This window comes from Astatotilapia calliptera, chromosome 16 (assembly GCF_900246225.1).
Source record: "Astatotilapia calliptera chromosome 16, fAstCal1.2, whole genome shotgun sequence".
Taxonomy (NCBI): Eukaryota; Metazoa; Chordata; class Actinopteri; order Cichliformes; family Cichlidae; genus Astatotilapia; species Astatotilapia calliptera.
In genome coordinates, this window is record NC_039317.1 from 30,964,542 (window position 1) to 30,980,163 (window position 15,622).

General features: G+C 40.3%; 1 protein-coding gene across 1 annotated transcript in view; it reads right to left on the reverse strand.

Annotated features, from left to right (window-relative positions):
* The window catches only part of tmeff2a (transmembrane protein with EGF-like and two follistatin-like domains 2a), a 133,050-nt gene that overhangs the window by 58,259 nt on the left and 59,169 nt on the right, over window positions 1-15,622 (reverse strand). Inside the window, exon 4 of the mRNA XM_026145780.1 lies at window positions 6,232-6,258. Within this exon, the coding sequence (XP_026001565.1) occupies window positions 6,232-6,258 (27 nt within the window). The remainder of the gene's footprint in view (window positions 1-6,231; window positions 6,259-15,622) is intronic.

The window sequence follows — 15,622 nt, forward strand, 5'->3', positions numbered from 1 at the left end:
GTGCTTCTCAGAAATTGATTCATGACAAAGTTAAGAAATGTTATGCAAGCAAATAACTCTAATTTCAATGTGTTTTTACTGCACAATCACATCTTGTGGTGTTTTGCAGTGACTGGGCTGCAGTGTTAAAGACCAGTTAGCAAAGATACTGTATTGAGCACTGAGTCTTTATAGCTTAGCTAGAGCCAGCAGTGCTGACACTGTGACAGGACGTGCTTTTCTACTGTTCCTTCAGTGCAACAGATGCTGGCCGATGACGGCTTTGCTGCAACTTGTGGAATAAAAAAACATTAAAGTTCAAACATGGAGATAGTTTGCATTCACGCTGCATGCCAGTCACATCAGCGCATCAAACTTATCTCAGCACTGCAAAGAGAGACACTCAAGTCTGTGCAACAGAATCCACTGCATCTTATAGTGTTTAAGTCACAATGATCATATACTGGAAATTTACTACTATTGTTTGTATACTAACAGCTGGCATCTGTCAAAGCAACACCAACATATAACATGAGCTGGGTGCTACTCATTGTTCCTGGAGGCTGCTTTCATGCCAGTTCAGTCTGTCAAAGCTTTGCTTGTTAGCCCACATTAAATTAAAGAGTTTTTAATAAAATGCATCAAAAGGAACTTGTGATTTTTCTTATTTTATGTAAAAAAAATTGGGGTGGACATTTAAAATAAAATGGCCACAGTTTCAAATAATGAGACAGGTAATAAATCGGAAATACATTTTCTTCATGAGTCATTCTGGACATTTTTTGTACTCCTGTTTCTGGAGGATATTATTCATAGGGGAATTCCTAAAATGATCATCTCGGGCACATGGCTCTGCCAATATTACATTAAAACCATCTTTTACAGGGAGTGGCTAATCAGAATACAGGTGGCTTAAAGAGAGAAGTACTAAAACTGTTTGTTTTAGTACTTCTCCCTTCAGAAGAAGAACTGAAGGGCTTATCCTGGTTCCATAAGATTTATGACCTGCATGCAAAATGGCAGAACATTGTAGCGCAGATAGATATTTTCTATTTGTTACATTCCTGGTTGTTGCTGAGAATTACTGCCTCTCAACCTTTAAGAGGAGAAAAGTACCATCTTTGTCAATTCCTTGCTGCCACCTCCTGACAGAGGGCATGTTTTACTGCACCTGCCCACCAGACACATTTGATCATCCACACGCACACAAAAAAAACCCCATTTTGGAATAGACACCCTCTGCTAAACCTGATCTCAGAATCCACCTCTCGCTCCACCTCCACTGCTGAAGCTGTCAATACTTCTAACGGGTATTTTGTGATCAGCTGCTGCGTGCAAGAAATTTCAAGCCAACCCGTCCAAATCTTGTGGAGATATTTTTGTGTGGACGAAAGCGGTGGACTGACATCCAAGAGGTGGTGCTGCTTCAGTTCTAAAAATAAGGACTGTATTTTTTTCCCCTTTTACAACACTTCAGCTCCTTTTTTCGAGGTGATATCATGCAAGAGTAGGTTTTATCTCTCTTACAGTTTGGCATTCTAACAAATGATCATCTGCCAGCAGCGCGAAATAGTCTGTCTTCTTTAAAAATATACTTGGACTGTTGAGATGCCTCGAAATCTTTCAGGCTCAAGGCTTTGCTCTGTCTTTGTTCTTGCATGATCATGTGAGCGCAATTCAATTTCTCCACTGTGCAATTTGATTTGGACAAATGGTTGATTCTGACTAAAGGGGCCATGTGACTCGACTCGTGCCCAGAGGGCATCTCCCTGCACAGTTGACTTGTGTACTTATCAGATAAAAAACAGCAAACACAAAGGAGAACACACACTGACGAGCATGAATGCATCCGCGCTTGCACTGCCACTGGTCTGCATTCCACACACACACACACACACACACACACACACACACACACACACACCCACCTACTGAAACTGGCAACTTCCTGGCTGACCCAAGTTTTATGTGTGTAGATTTATCATCGGCCATTAAAATATATTTGATTTTCACTGAGATGGCTCTCTATTGCTGACTTCTTACAAGTCCAAGCCGTCTTTTACAACCGCTTGCTTTAACCTTCTCCCCTGCTCATAAAACACCAGCATCTTCTTCCACCTCTGGCAGATCCCACTCCTCCCTCCCCTCCATCTCTCCTACTGTATCTCTCCATCTATTGTGACCTCTGCTATGATTCTATCTTTATAGGGTGTGTTTGTGTTTCTCCTCCTCCTGTCCTTGCCCTCTTCTTTCCCTTCTTCCTCCTCTACTGCGCAAATACCCTCTCCACCCTTGAGCTATTTTTTCTTAATTGTCTCTTTTCCTCCTGAATGATCGATTCGTCAGATTTATCTGACATTTTGAGAGTGAGGACAATTCTCAGGCTTCTACTTTAAACCGCCCAGGGGTCTTGGAAGGTGAACATTTATAATGAGCTTTCATGAGGATATTCAGAGAAAATCTGTCTCACTTAAAGAAATATGTGAACGATGACTCTATACCTTTCACCTTTTGATCGTCTGATGCTACACTAATCATTCCTGTTGGTTTGGCTGGGATACTGTTATTTTTTTCATGATGACACATGAATTTTATGAGATTTTTTATTAGCTTTTTAAAGCCCGCTGTAGCAGTCTGTATGTCGTGCTATGTTATGGAGTGATGTCCTGTTGGGTAACTATTTTGAAGGACACATGAAGCATGTGGAGTATTATTTTTCTGTTTTATGATACTTAAACTTTAGATAAAACATGTAAAATAAGTAAACTATTCAGTCTGCAGTTGCATCAGTTTGTTGCTGTCACAGCACTGCTCTTTGGCTTAAAGCTGCAGATAGTCAGTAGGTGTCATTTGGCATTAAAACCTTGATACACCGGCCACAGTTAGAGTTTGCTCAGCCAGAACACTGCTGTTTGTTTAGCTTCCACTCACTGCTCGGTTTGCTATAGGCACCAAAAACAACCTGGTTAGTTCTAAAAAAGGTCATAATCTGGGTTCAAATATTCACCTCTCGCTACCTGCATGATGATGACGCAGACCAGTGCATTTAAATATGAAGTGTCACTGATCGAGAACACTTTGTACATATCTCCTGTGACTGCAACTGCAACAAATCAGTCCTTTTTTGTTATTCAGATGTTACACAGCATCGGTAAGATTTTTTTTATTTTTCCATCTTTAGACTAACATAAATAACTGTCTAACAAATTATTTGCATGATGTGTTGGTTGAAAACTCGCTGACCTTTTAATGTTTTCAAGCAGACTGATTTTACCACAAGTAAAATTAATTTTAAACATGCACTTACTGAATGAGGTAAAAGAAGTCGGCAGACTCTGCGCTTAATGGATGTGTAAATTAATAAGTAAAATCCAGAAGTCGGAGGATCTGGCTGTTATTTTTCACTGCAGACAATATAATTGTCAAACACTGTATGTCTCTGATGGCATTGCAAGAGAAATGCTTTTGAAAAACGGATTAAAGCCCTGTAGCACAACTCCAGGCTAACGTTAGTCAACTGAGGTGTCAAACAAATGACCTGCAGGCTAGAACCTGGACCAGCAAGGGGTCCAATTTGGCTCATTGAAAAGTCTAAAAACTCACAGAAGGAGAGCATTACTTTTTGGGGATTTTGCACTGTGTTTTGCACCAGGAAGCTTTGTGTTGTGTAAGAATGCATTAGTGGATCTGAGTGGTTGCCTCAACTGTAAATTTAACCTGAGCCAGAGTTCTGAATTGCTGTCAGGTTAGAGCCTCTTACTGAAAAAGACATTAGCCATTCCTGCCATACCGCGCAGCAATAAGGTGCTGAAGCCAAAGAGCCACTTTCTTTACAAAGAGTCTTGGTAATGACAGCAGGCTGGCTGGGAAAACTAAAACATACTGTTGAAACTGCACTTTTTTTTTCTTGAGACATCTCATGCTGTTAGTCTTTTTTGTAATTAAACGGTTCATTAAAGGTGAATGTTTTCAGAAAGTGCTAATTTGCACCCAAACACTTTTCGTTATGGATTATTATGCAGTGGTTTACTGTTCCAACCAGCTTGATCAAATTGGTCTGTAAATGGCGTGTGAACTAAAACATTTGCCACCTTTAACCTGACTTTTATGGCTAGAAATAATATATGTACTACTGTAAACAAGCGCTGGGTTTGGGTGGAATAATAGTTCTGTAAATTAGAGCAAACTAACATAAGCTATTCCTTCCAATTTCCACTGAAGTGCAGCTTTTCAGATTCAGAGTTCTTAGCGTTATAGGACTAAAAATTCTCGGTTTTGTTATTGAATTCTCTTCTGTGCTATTTTGGTTCTTGTAAGGCACCGAGAGCATTAAGGGAAAAGAAACCCTCTGACTGCTTTCTTTCACTGCAGATTTTATGGTGGTGTCTTGCAATGAAATGCCGAAAAACAGCCCGAGGAAGTGTGATCGTCTATACAACGGAGCTCAGAGATAGACCGAGCATGCATGGCATTACAAACAAATCACGATGGTACTGGCCGTGCCATTTTTCCCTTTAATCCCATGCAAGTGTAAGCACATTGTGTTCATGTTTCATTTTGCTCCTCCTTCCTCCTGCTTCTTAGGGCTGTCTGTCCTCCTCTCCCTCAATCTCTACACCACTCGCCGTCTGTTTCCTCTGCTCTGTTATCTATTTTGCGACTTTCCCCAGGCCATTTCTTTGTCCACCCCCATCTTTCCTCTCTGTCTTTCCCTCTCTTGCTTTCTCTCTCTGGTTGACCTAGCACCAGTTTCATTTCCGCTTGTTCATCCGTCTATCTGCCGTCTTTTTGGGGGGCACTAATCTCTTTTTCAATCTCTCTCTCCCTCTCATATATGCTTGGGAAAGCTCCATGCATCGGAGTTAATGAAGTAACTGCATGGGCAAACACACGGGAGGATAGAGAGGCTGCAGAGTGGGGAGTGTAAATATATGCATGGGTACAAACGTGTTCTGACAGACGAGCCTGACTACTGTCTGTGCTGATGTTAGAGTTGAATCTTGTTAGTCAATTAAGCAACAAATTAGAGACTTAGCTCAAAGACACGTTATTAATACGGTGGGGGTTTATGTGATTAGTTACACAAAAGTTATTCATAAAAAAGTCACTCATGGCTATAAGCTCATCTCAATCTTATTGCAATCAACTCTCACACACTTGTCACTCTCTCCCCAAGCTCCACTGTTTATCAGCTGCAATGCTGCCCAGGCCACCATTCCGCCCTTTCACTCGGCTTCGTGAAGACGGGCACACAAAGCTAAATGAGGACTTTCTCCAGCATGCCGTCTCTGCAAATCTTGGCTTTCAATGTCGAATTTGCACAAAAAAGTAGTCAGATGAATCAGCGTGAGATTAGAAAGGTGAATTGTGTAATTTCTGGGCTTTTGCTTAAAAAAAACAACAAAAAAAAAAAACACACAGTCCCCGGTCTTATTAATCATTTTTATTGCTGTATTGTTGGTTTTTATTTACTATTTTATTAATTTTGTGCCTTTTAATGATGTTTACATATTACTGTTTGCTTTTTCTCGTTTGGTTTTCATCGCTGACAGAAGTTTCATAAGGATTTTGATAGATATGAGCTGCTAGTGACCTGCTAGCCACTTTGCCTTTGTTAGCTTCTTTAAAATGTCCAGTTCACCTGTGTGAGCGTTATTCAGGTGTTTAGTTTTCTTGTCTATTTGTGTTCCTCCAGTCTATTTTAGTGAAGTCTGGTGAACGATGTCGTCACTCGCAGCAAAGCATTTCCATGCCAACAACATGTGAGCATGTGGCTGTGAGTGTGTGTGTGTGTATAAGTATTTGCATATGCCACTGTGCGTGTGTTGTGCATTGGCTTATAATCCCAGACCAGCTGACTATTGCATCTTTAGATGTTATTAATTCACTTGGTTTTATCTCTCTATTAATTTAATCTATGTATATACTCATGCTACAGTCTTGATGCTAGTGCATTTGTGTAGCAAATTGTCTGGTATGAAATATGCTTTATAAATAAAGTTTTGCTTTAGTACATGAATTCAATTAGATTAAACGTTAGCGTGAATAAAATAATAAGTGAAGCTAATGATGTTAAGAGAACATGTTTTTAATTGGTTTATCATATTATGAAATTAAAATACATTGAAGTCAGCCCCTCATACTCAATAATAAATACAGTGCTGTGGAACACAGCGGGTAGAGAGCAGCATATTAAAAAGCAGTATGTGAGGAGTTAGAGGAGGTGGAGGAGGAAGAGGTGAGTAATCTTACCATCGTCTCCTGATCCTGAGCCAGCATCTGCAAAGGAGAACAAACAGTTATTAACCAGAGGCTCTCACAGACACAGACATTAGCTGAATAATGTGTGTCTGCATATGTAAGTGTGTGTCTGGACCTATTTGAATATCTGCTTGTTATTGTGTGCATGTACACAAGAGAGAGTCTGTGTGCGTGTGGGTGCGTTTAAGCGAGATGAGATTTCTGTGAAGACGGTGCAGAAAGTGATGCCGAGAGACAGATCTACAAAGAAAAAAAAAAACAGCTGAAAAACCAGAGAGGAGGATGATAGTGAGGTGGAGGATGCACTGATGCTTTGAGCATCACGCAGCTCCCGCATTCTGTACCACAACACCTCCAACTGTGGACCTCTCAGTGGTAGGACTGTGGGAAGGCGCACTGTTGCAAATGTGTTTGTGTGTCAGCGAATCCTTCTTCATGGCTTTCCCACTGAATCTGTGTAAAGCCCCTTCAAACACACTGAGCTTACTGAGCTGTTCAACAATACAGCTGTGAAAGAGATACTCATGAGCACTCCGAAGCTCCGTGTAACTCGAGCTGCTGCACAAAGTGATCTGCTAAAACGCACAGTGCCAGAGCACACGCAGGCCCTCCGAGGACTGCAGGGGGGATGAAAGCGCAGCTCCATATGAACACCCATGTGAGAGGGTTTTATAAGAAGAGGTGCACGTCATGGGGCAACTGCAGTCCCAGAACACATGGAGTCTAACCATCAAGCTGACACTGATACTTTCGTGACACAAGGTTTGGATCAATAAAATACATTTTTGATGGGAGTCGGTATTGCCAAGACTCTCTGAGGTCAGAGCAGCAGACGCTCCGATGTGTCAGGGGAAAGTAACTCTTACACTCTTGTTTGACTGATATTTTCTATAGTTCAATGATCACTGAATAATTCACATCGTTATAATCGTGAGTACTGTGTTATGCGTTCACACTGGTGATTTTGGAAGCCCTTATGCATAGAATTAGTATCAGTTAGATAGGCAGTATCAAGTAATGCTTCGAATGCTATGAACCCTTAACCTGGCCCGGGGGCCAGAATTGAACAGGCAAAGGCTCTAGTCTGGCCACTGAACAGGTCTTGGAAATGTGAAAAAGTGCCCAGACTTTTCATTTTCATAGGTCACACAGCTTTCCCCCTGCCGTCAATTCCTATTCATACTACACCAAAATAATTTAAATAAAATGGGCATTTTTTAAATTTTAAATTTATATTTCATAACTATGGGACGGTTGGGGCAAGGGTAGTAGTAGTTTCACTTAAGATCAAAGTAGCCTTTGTGCGCCCCACGATGTAAAACGAGTTTGACATCCTTGCCTTAACCCCTCAACCGGTTGAACTCACTAAGAGATATAACCTGGAGTGAAAGAATTCATCATCCTCAAAAATGCTACACTTCTCTAAAAATACAATCTACTGTGAGAACACCATCAGCATCAGGAATAATGCTATAATAATATTAATTTTTAAAAATTGACTCCTCACATAATGGATACAAAATAAACCAAGTAGGGACGAATTTTCATTAGAATTATCGACATCCATCAGCCTGATTCTGAGGTTTCGTGTAGGTGATGTTGGGACAAATGGAGTATGGTTGTTTACTAGGATTACTCTAGCAACGGGAGCTGAAAGCAGTATTACAGTGCAGTGAACTGGGCTGAAAAAAAGGGATCATTAGTGATTTGTTCCCCTGAGGACAGTTGTGAGATAGAGTGAGAGAATGGCCAATGAATATTTCAAACTGATACACTATCAGAAACAACAGGGGTTGTTTATGACGTAGGGCCATTGTCTGACCAAATTTGGTAAAACCTCAACACAATGACTGGAAGAGTAGAAAAGCGGAGTAGAAAGACTCTTCAAAGACAAACACACAACAGAGTGCTTCATGCATAAATCTTAAACCTGACAATGACTTCGCATTTGCACACTTTTCCACCATCTGTTATTTGGTTAGATGCCTGAAATAAACCCATTTCTTCATGTTTTCTTTTACATTATGACATAAGTGTGAATTTCTAAGCTTTTTGTGTCTCAGAGAAGACATTTTCTAACAATAGACTACAGAAGTTGTCATGGACTTTCAACATGATCAAGCTAAACACACAAGCTCAATGGCAGTGACAATGACATGTACATATACACCAATCAGGCATAACATTATGTCCGCTGACAGGTGAAGTGAATACTGTTGGATGGTGGGATATATCAGGGAACAAGTGAACAAGGTTGTTCAAACAGATGTATTAGATTTGACTGCAGCTCTGTTGGGTGTTCCCAGCCTGCAGTGGTCAATATCTATCAAAAGTCCAAGGAAGGAACAATGAACCAGCAAAAGGATCATGGGGGGGGCTAAAGATCACCGAGGGGAATAAAGGCTGGCCCGTATGGTCCTGTCCAAGAGATGAGCTCAAATTGCAGAAAAGTTGTGATAGACAGGTGTCAGAATTTACAGTGAATCACAAATCGTTGCATATGGGGCTGCAGACCGGTCAGGGTGCCCGTGCTGACCCCCGTCCACCACTTAAAGTGCCAACAATGGGCAGGTGAGCATTAGAACTGGATAATGGAAAAATGGAAGATGCTTTGGGAAATGTTCTGCTGGGAATGTTAGGCAGGTGGTTAAATGTCGTGCCTGACTGGTGCATACGTACCATACATGTGGTAGCTCGTATAGCTTTTTCCAACTGCCTTTGCAGTTCAAAAATCCTAAAAGTTTCAGTGTGTTGAGATTTTCTTGCTGAAGAAAACCCGTAAATATCATTAACTTAAAAAAAATTGCTTATTTCTGCATTAAATCAAAAGGCTACACACAAATCCCACTGGCTTTTGTTGCTGACCTACAAGGCCACACTTCTTGTATCTTGCTTCCAGCTCTGAATCTTTAAAAACACCACTTAAATGAATAAATATTAGTGAATCGGATACAGAGATTTCATGAGGAAGAAAACGTGTGAAGTCAAATTGTCTAGAACCCCATAGAAAATATGACAGATTTTCAGTGTGGAAATAAAGGAAACAATGTAAACAAACATAAAAAAAGGAACTATTAAGGTTGGTACACTGATTCTATGTCAGTAGTAAAGTGTAATCTCATCAGTGGAGCAAACCAAATAAAAAGTCAGATTCCCTTGAGTTGTATCCCGTCCACTGAAGTATCTTTTGGATAAAAACTGAGAGGCTTTTCCATATAAATCAAATAGCAGCCATTGTTTACCTGGTATAAATATGTGTCTTCACATTTCCAGCCAAACATTGCTTACTAAGCAGCATGGAGATAGTGGGCCCCTCAACATGTCAGAAGTCAAACTGTTGTTCTCAGCAAAGAAGGGATTTCTCAGCATCAAATCACAGCACGACACATGGTTCCTCCGGGAGTCAGTGCACGGCACTCTAACATGCTTTATGGAAATCACTTGTATCCAGAAGTGTAAATCTCTATATCTGCTTTGTTAAAAGATGCTACAGCAACTTTACAGCAGATATGTAATTAGCTAAATCAAGAGACAAAAACTCTAACAAGTAAAAATCCTGTCAAAACAACACTGTGGTCCCAGAGGATGAGGAATGCGTCTAAACCACTTCTCAGGAGAGAACACAAATCAGCACTTCGCAGTGGATGACTGGAAAAAAAGTTATTTTTGCTGATGAATTCAGTTTTAGATTTGTGGTAGTAAACAGAATGTGGTACTATATGACAGGAGACAAGCAGGAGGTAGTGGGAATATTTAAGTCTGGCAGTATTTGCTGCTCTAGAGCTGGAGAGCTGCGCTGAACTCCAAGCAGTGCTTGATCCTTCAGGCCTCTGCATGTTTGCGTAGAAAGATTCCTACTGCACCGCCTGAGAACCAAAGAAGACCAAGGAGTGCTGATTTTCAAAGACCTTCCTGCACAGTCACTTCACCTCAGCTCCTTAAAACATTTACAGAGGCACGTGAAGCCTCAGAACGAGTTTCGCAAACTTATGTGTCTGTGTGCAAAAGAGAAACAGAAGCCACATTTTTGCTGTAATCCATGAACATCATTTGGAGACTGAATACTTCTTAAATGTATTAAACAAATCCAAAATATTTATCAAATTAAAAAAGTATCTTTGCTTAAAATCACTGATTTTGGAATCCATGATGTATACCTTTATTAAACTTCCAGAACAGAAGCATTCAGTAATACTGACCGTAAGTAGAAACTTTCTTTTTTGTTTACAAGAAAACTGTACAGGGCACCTTTAATATATATATATATTTTTTAAAAACAGCCTCTACAAAAACTCCTCTGCCTTTCTCCCTACACAATTCCAGTGACCTTGGAGTGTGTGGGACACTAAATGTGCAGTGTTTCATGAAAAGGCTTAGCTTTAAGGATCAGGCTGAAGTCAGAAGGGGTTCATGGGAGATCAATAAAAACCTTTAGTATCTGTACAAGGGTAAAGGTTTGAGGAGAAAAAGACTGACATTAGAAAATAGAACAAAACAGCAGGGGAGAGAGGCACAAGCTTACATTTCTTCCCATTTGTCTGCCAAATGAAGGGTCAAAAAGAGGAGATACCACACAATTTTATTTTGTGAAAGGCACTGGAGGGTGAGGGCGCGAGCAGAGAAGGACTGCATCAATAGATGATAGAATTTTTTCCTAGTTTTAAAGCAACTGATTGGAAGAGGTGCAAAGCAGAAAGAAGAAGAGGAACCTTCTAGGGGAAACTGTTATTAACCTTACAGAGCTGCTGAGTCTGTGCTGCATTGCACACAAACTGTACGCACACACACAGACCTCAGTCCTTGCACATAAACACACTTTTCCACTTTTTACTGTAAATAAGTATTTCAAGTTAGCGTTGAATAAGAAAGAATCGCTTGCCTTTACAGTAATGCCATCAATGTTTGCCCCGAAACACACAATCTGTGACATGAACCTGTAGGAAAACCTTCCAATCACTACACTAAGATATCAGCATATATACAAAGACGACCTGTGTGAAACGTTTTTCCCTTTAAATAGCAAAGCATCGTTGTCAAATGATGTCCTCCTTTTAAAAGAGCCTAAAAACACATCTGATCTAAGTGACCATTCTCTTACTTGCAGTGATTAACAGCAAGTTCTGATTCTGATTCACATCAGTGCAGCACATGAGGAAGGAAATTTATATCCTAAACATTTGAGTGCTAAGTCACATTTGGAGTACGTATGTGCAAACTGGATATTTTGGGGCCAGTATCATCGTGTCATGAGGGACATCAAAGTATACAAGACTGGAGCACTTTTTTTTTTTTTCCTGCCACACAATGAATCTGCTCACCTGTGTGTTTGTGGCCAACAAGTGTGCTTTCTCACAGAGCAGAGGTTTAATTGGAGCTGTTAAAATATTGTGTGCAATCCAGTATGCTCTGTCTGGTTGGTATGGTTCAGACCATACAAAATAAACTCAGTTATATCCAGACACAGGGGCTGTAAATTAAAATGGGTGGAGTTACAAATGTATCTTCTTAAAAAGCGTGTCACAGTGGGCAAAAAAACTAATGCTGCATCTAAGTTGCTACACAATATCCTTACAGAAATGCTAGCACGTGAAACTTTTAGAATATGAACGTCACAACCAGTCAGTGAATTCCTGCTGCGAAGCCCCAAGCTAAAAGTTTCTCTGTTGCCATTGTTAGCAAATGAGCAAGAATAATCCTCCTTTCTGACTCTAATAATTACTGAAATAAAAAAAGACCTGAATCCAGCTAATGAGATAATAAATTAATCAGGAATGTGTTTACCGGGAGAGAAACGGAGCCAAGGGCCGTTGTCCCATAGGCTTCAATACAACTGCAAGTCTTATTGCAGTCGCCCCCTGAAGGCCACTTTTATATCGTCTCCCACGTGACATTTCCTTCTCTTCTGTGAGGTTGATCAAGAGAAGCACTGGCCAGTGAGTCTTTCTTTACTGCCAAGCGCTGCATCAATGCAACAACGGCAAAGCAAAAGAGGAATGAGTTTAGCAAGATAAAAGTGTGAAATGAACAAGACACCCAGTATCACACACGCCATTGTTGCAAAAGCCAGTGAGACTGGCTGATCGGGGAGCAACATGTAGTCTGTCATGACTGTCAGTCATGAAAAGGACAGATTTCTGTGACTCTACAACTCCTTTGTCCTAATCTGACAAAGTGGCCATAGAAAAAAATATTATATAGCCTAACATTGCCACTGAGGATCAACAGATGCAAGTTGATGTCAGAGGATCTGTTCTCACATCTAGGGTTGGATGCTATTTTAGTTAATTTAAAAAAAAAATGGATACCTATGAGCTTACACCTGTAAAAGACAGACTGTTTTAGGAAAAGATGAAGACTTCAGAATCCCCAGTTTTTCATGACTGAATGTGCAGGCAACTCAGTAGGAAAGCAAACCTGCATGGGAGGTGTGTCAGGCAAAAAAGTAGGTGCTATCCAAAAAGACTATTAGCACAAAACTCCAGGTTGATGATGGAAATACAGGGAAAAACCAGCAGCCTTATTTGTAAAGCTGTGCATAAGATCCATACTAAAAGTGTACACGCAGAAATGCTGAAAATAATGTGCATAAATAAGGTAATTCGATTTATAAAACCGTGTGTACGCACACCTCCAGGCAATCTTCCATTTATACATCACAGTCCACACATAGTCATCTGTGCCAGTGCATCAATCATGCAGCATTACGCATGAGTGTCACAGAAATATTTATGTTTATAGCAACTAAACTGACTGCTTTACAACTTTCCAGAATGATTGCAACACTCGGTGCTATCAGGCCCCCTGAGATGTGAGGAACTATGATATGTGAACTTTATTTATTTATTAATTAGAGTTTTGCTATTGTGAACTTGGCCTGCAGTATCGGGGCATGGAGTGTGTTCATTTTGCTGTCAGAGCTGTCAGCAGCTTTGTTTCCAGACTTTGCTAATTTACACAATCCATATGTGCAGGTGGTGGAGTTTTGCCGGGGTGAGGTGTCCAGAGACGGCAGAGTGTGAGCAGCGCTGTGGTGTCTACTGTGCGCCTGACAACACCGTCACCTTCACTGCTGCGATTTCCCACACGAAAACTAAATGAAACACTGTGTCCTTGGTGATGCGGGTGGAGAATTAGAAGATATCATTAAAAACGAATTATATTCTGTTGCAACAAGGTGAAAAGTGAGGGCCTGGAGCCTAGATGGGCAGGTAGCATGTCAAAACTAATATGCAGAAAGGGTTCCATCGCAGACTGGGATCTTACACCGGGAATGTCAGACTCATCTTACATTATAGACCACATACAGTATATTTTTTTAGGCTGGACCACTTAAAATATGTTTCTCTCAGTGTAAACAAGTTTAACTGACTTGTAAAAACAAAAATTACCAGATTTTTCTTTTTACCCGAGTTTTGTTTCTGAGATAAATGAGATGAACATAAGAGGACATTCATTTTAAATTTCAAGAGAACGGTGGCAGTATAATGTTTGAAGGCCCTTGTAGAGTAAAATTGAATATTTTTGTCTATACAACCCAAAATGTGATGTCCACATATGTGGACGCCAGGTCGTAGGAGGTTAAATCCGTAAGAAATATGGTGTAAAATTACAGAAAAAGTTCTGGTATTTCATTGCCCAGACTTTCCTGTAATTATAAAATACAATGTTTTGTATCATATACTGTGAAAAAACGAGAACGTCACCGTTATTTAAATCCGTATCTATTGCTTAATTACTTAATTACCTTTGCTTTGGTGTAGTATGAATTAGGGGTGGGTTTTGATGATTAAAATCGATTCTAGCTTGAATAACATGATATCGATTCATTAAAATCCTGAATCGATTTTTAAATATAAATTTATTTTGCCCGAAACACCAGAATCTCAGGTTAAACTTAAAATTGTTCAGCTCTGGTTATCGCCTTTCTTCACATTCATCCCTTTAGTAATCCTCGATATTCAAAGTATCCTCACATTGGAATTGTTTGTTCCTTCTCATTTTAGAAAGAAGAAACAATAAAGTACTTGAATCCTACCCTTCCTGATAGAGCTGCTTCAAGTTAATCAAGTTAATATCTCTGCTGCTTTGTGGCTCATCTTGGCCTCTCAGCTTGATGTGAGGCAGCAAGTTGAAAGATCTGCAGTGATCAATGATGTATTAGATTATCACTACTTAATGTAATTGTAATTTAAATTAAGATAGACTTCTGAAATAACTAGAAATGACAGTGTTTTTTGTACACAAAGAATGAGCAGTGCATTGACTCCTCCTGTACTGTGTGTGAGATTATGCTGACACCATTGGACTGATTCTAATGTCTACTGATAGCACAGAGAGAGCTCCTTAAATCATTTGCCAAACATATGGCTCCTGTCATCTGTCAGTGCTCAGGCATCGCAGTCACACGAAACGGTGATTAAACATGCCATCGACATTTTAACAATGTGTCAGTTAAATGCTCTCTCACCTTTCCATTTAATGACTTCCTGGAACTTATGCGGCACACTCCACAAACTGAGTTGGAAATACCGTGTTTCTGCTTGCCTTAGCTCGACTCTCTCCTTTGGGGAAAATAGACTGCTGGGTTTGTTTTGCTTTGCTAAGCTAATGCTTAACTGCTCCTTACTGTGCTGGGCTAGCACCTGATGGGATAGGAAAGCGGTGCCATCCTGTTCTAATCAGCTTTCACTAGCTTTGTAATCCTAAGAGCTCTTCCTTCTATCGAATTTTAGATCAGGACTTCCTTATTTGTTGGTGACACAAAGGTAATAGAGTCCAGAACAGAGTGTAAATTAGCTTTTTCTTCTCACGAATGTTTCACTATAAAAGTCAATAAACTAAACGCTAAAATAACCACATTGTAAAACGTCACAACCTGTGGTGCAATATCGCGGCTCAAATCCTGCTTTCTGTTCAAACTTTGTCTTCCCAACAGCAAAATAAATGTCTTCCACTTCTTCCTTGCTTGCTCTGTTTTTTGGTCACCACACAGCGCCTTCTTTTCTATAGCAACCAGTAAATGGTGCCATCTTTATTTATTACAAAAAACAGAAGGCAACACTATCAAATCATGTTTGTCTCTGCCTCGGTGTCCTCACAGCATGAAACGGGCACCTCAGCAGGCCTCTTGTTTACTGTTTGGAATGACAACCGACTCCAACGTCTGCCCTGTTGGCCTCGGCAAGATCAAAGGGGTTCGGCGCAAGGGAAGCGCGGACGTCGCTTATGTATATCACCAGAAGAAAAATGGTAATGCAAGATGTAAGATACAAGTACAGCACATTTATCTTTCATCAATGTAATTAACATCAGTACGCAGGGGATACATTGGAAAGTGTAATCTGTAGAGAGCTCTGTGGTTTCAGGTTTAGTATGGGTGAGC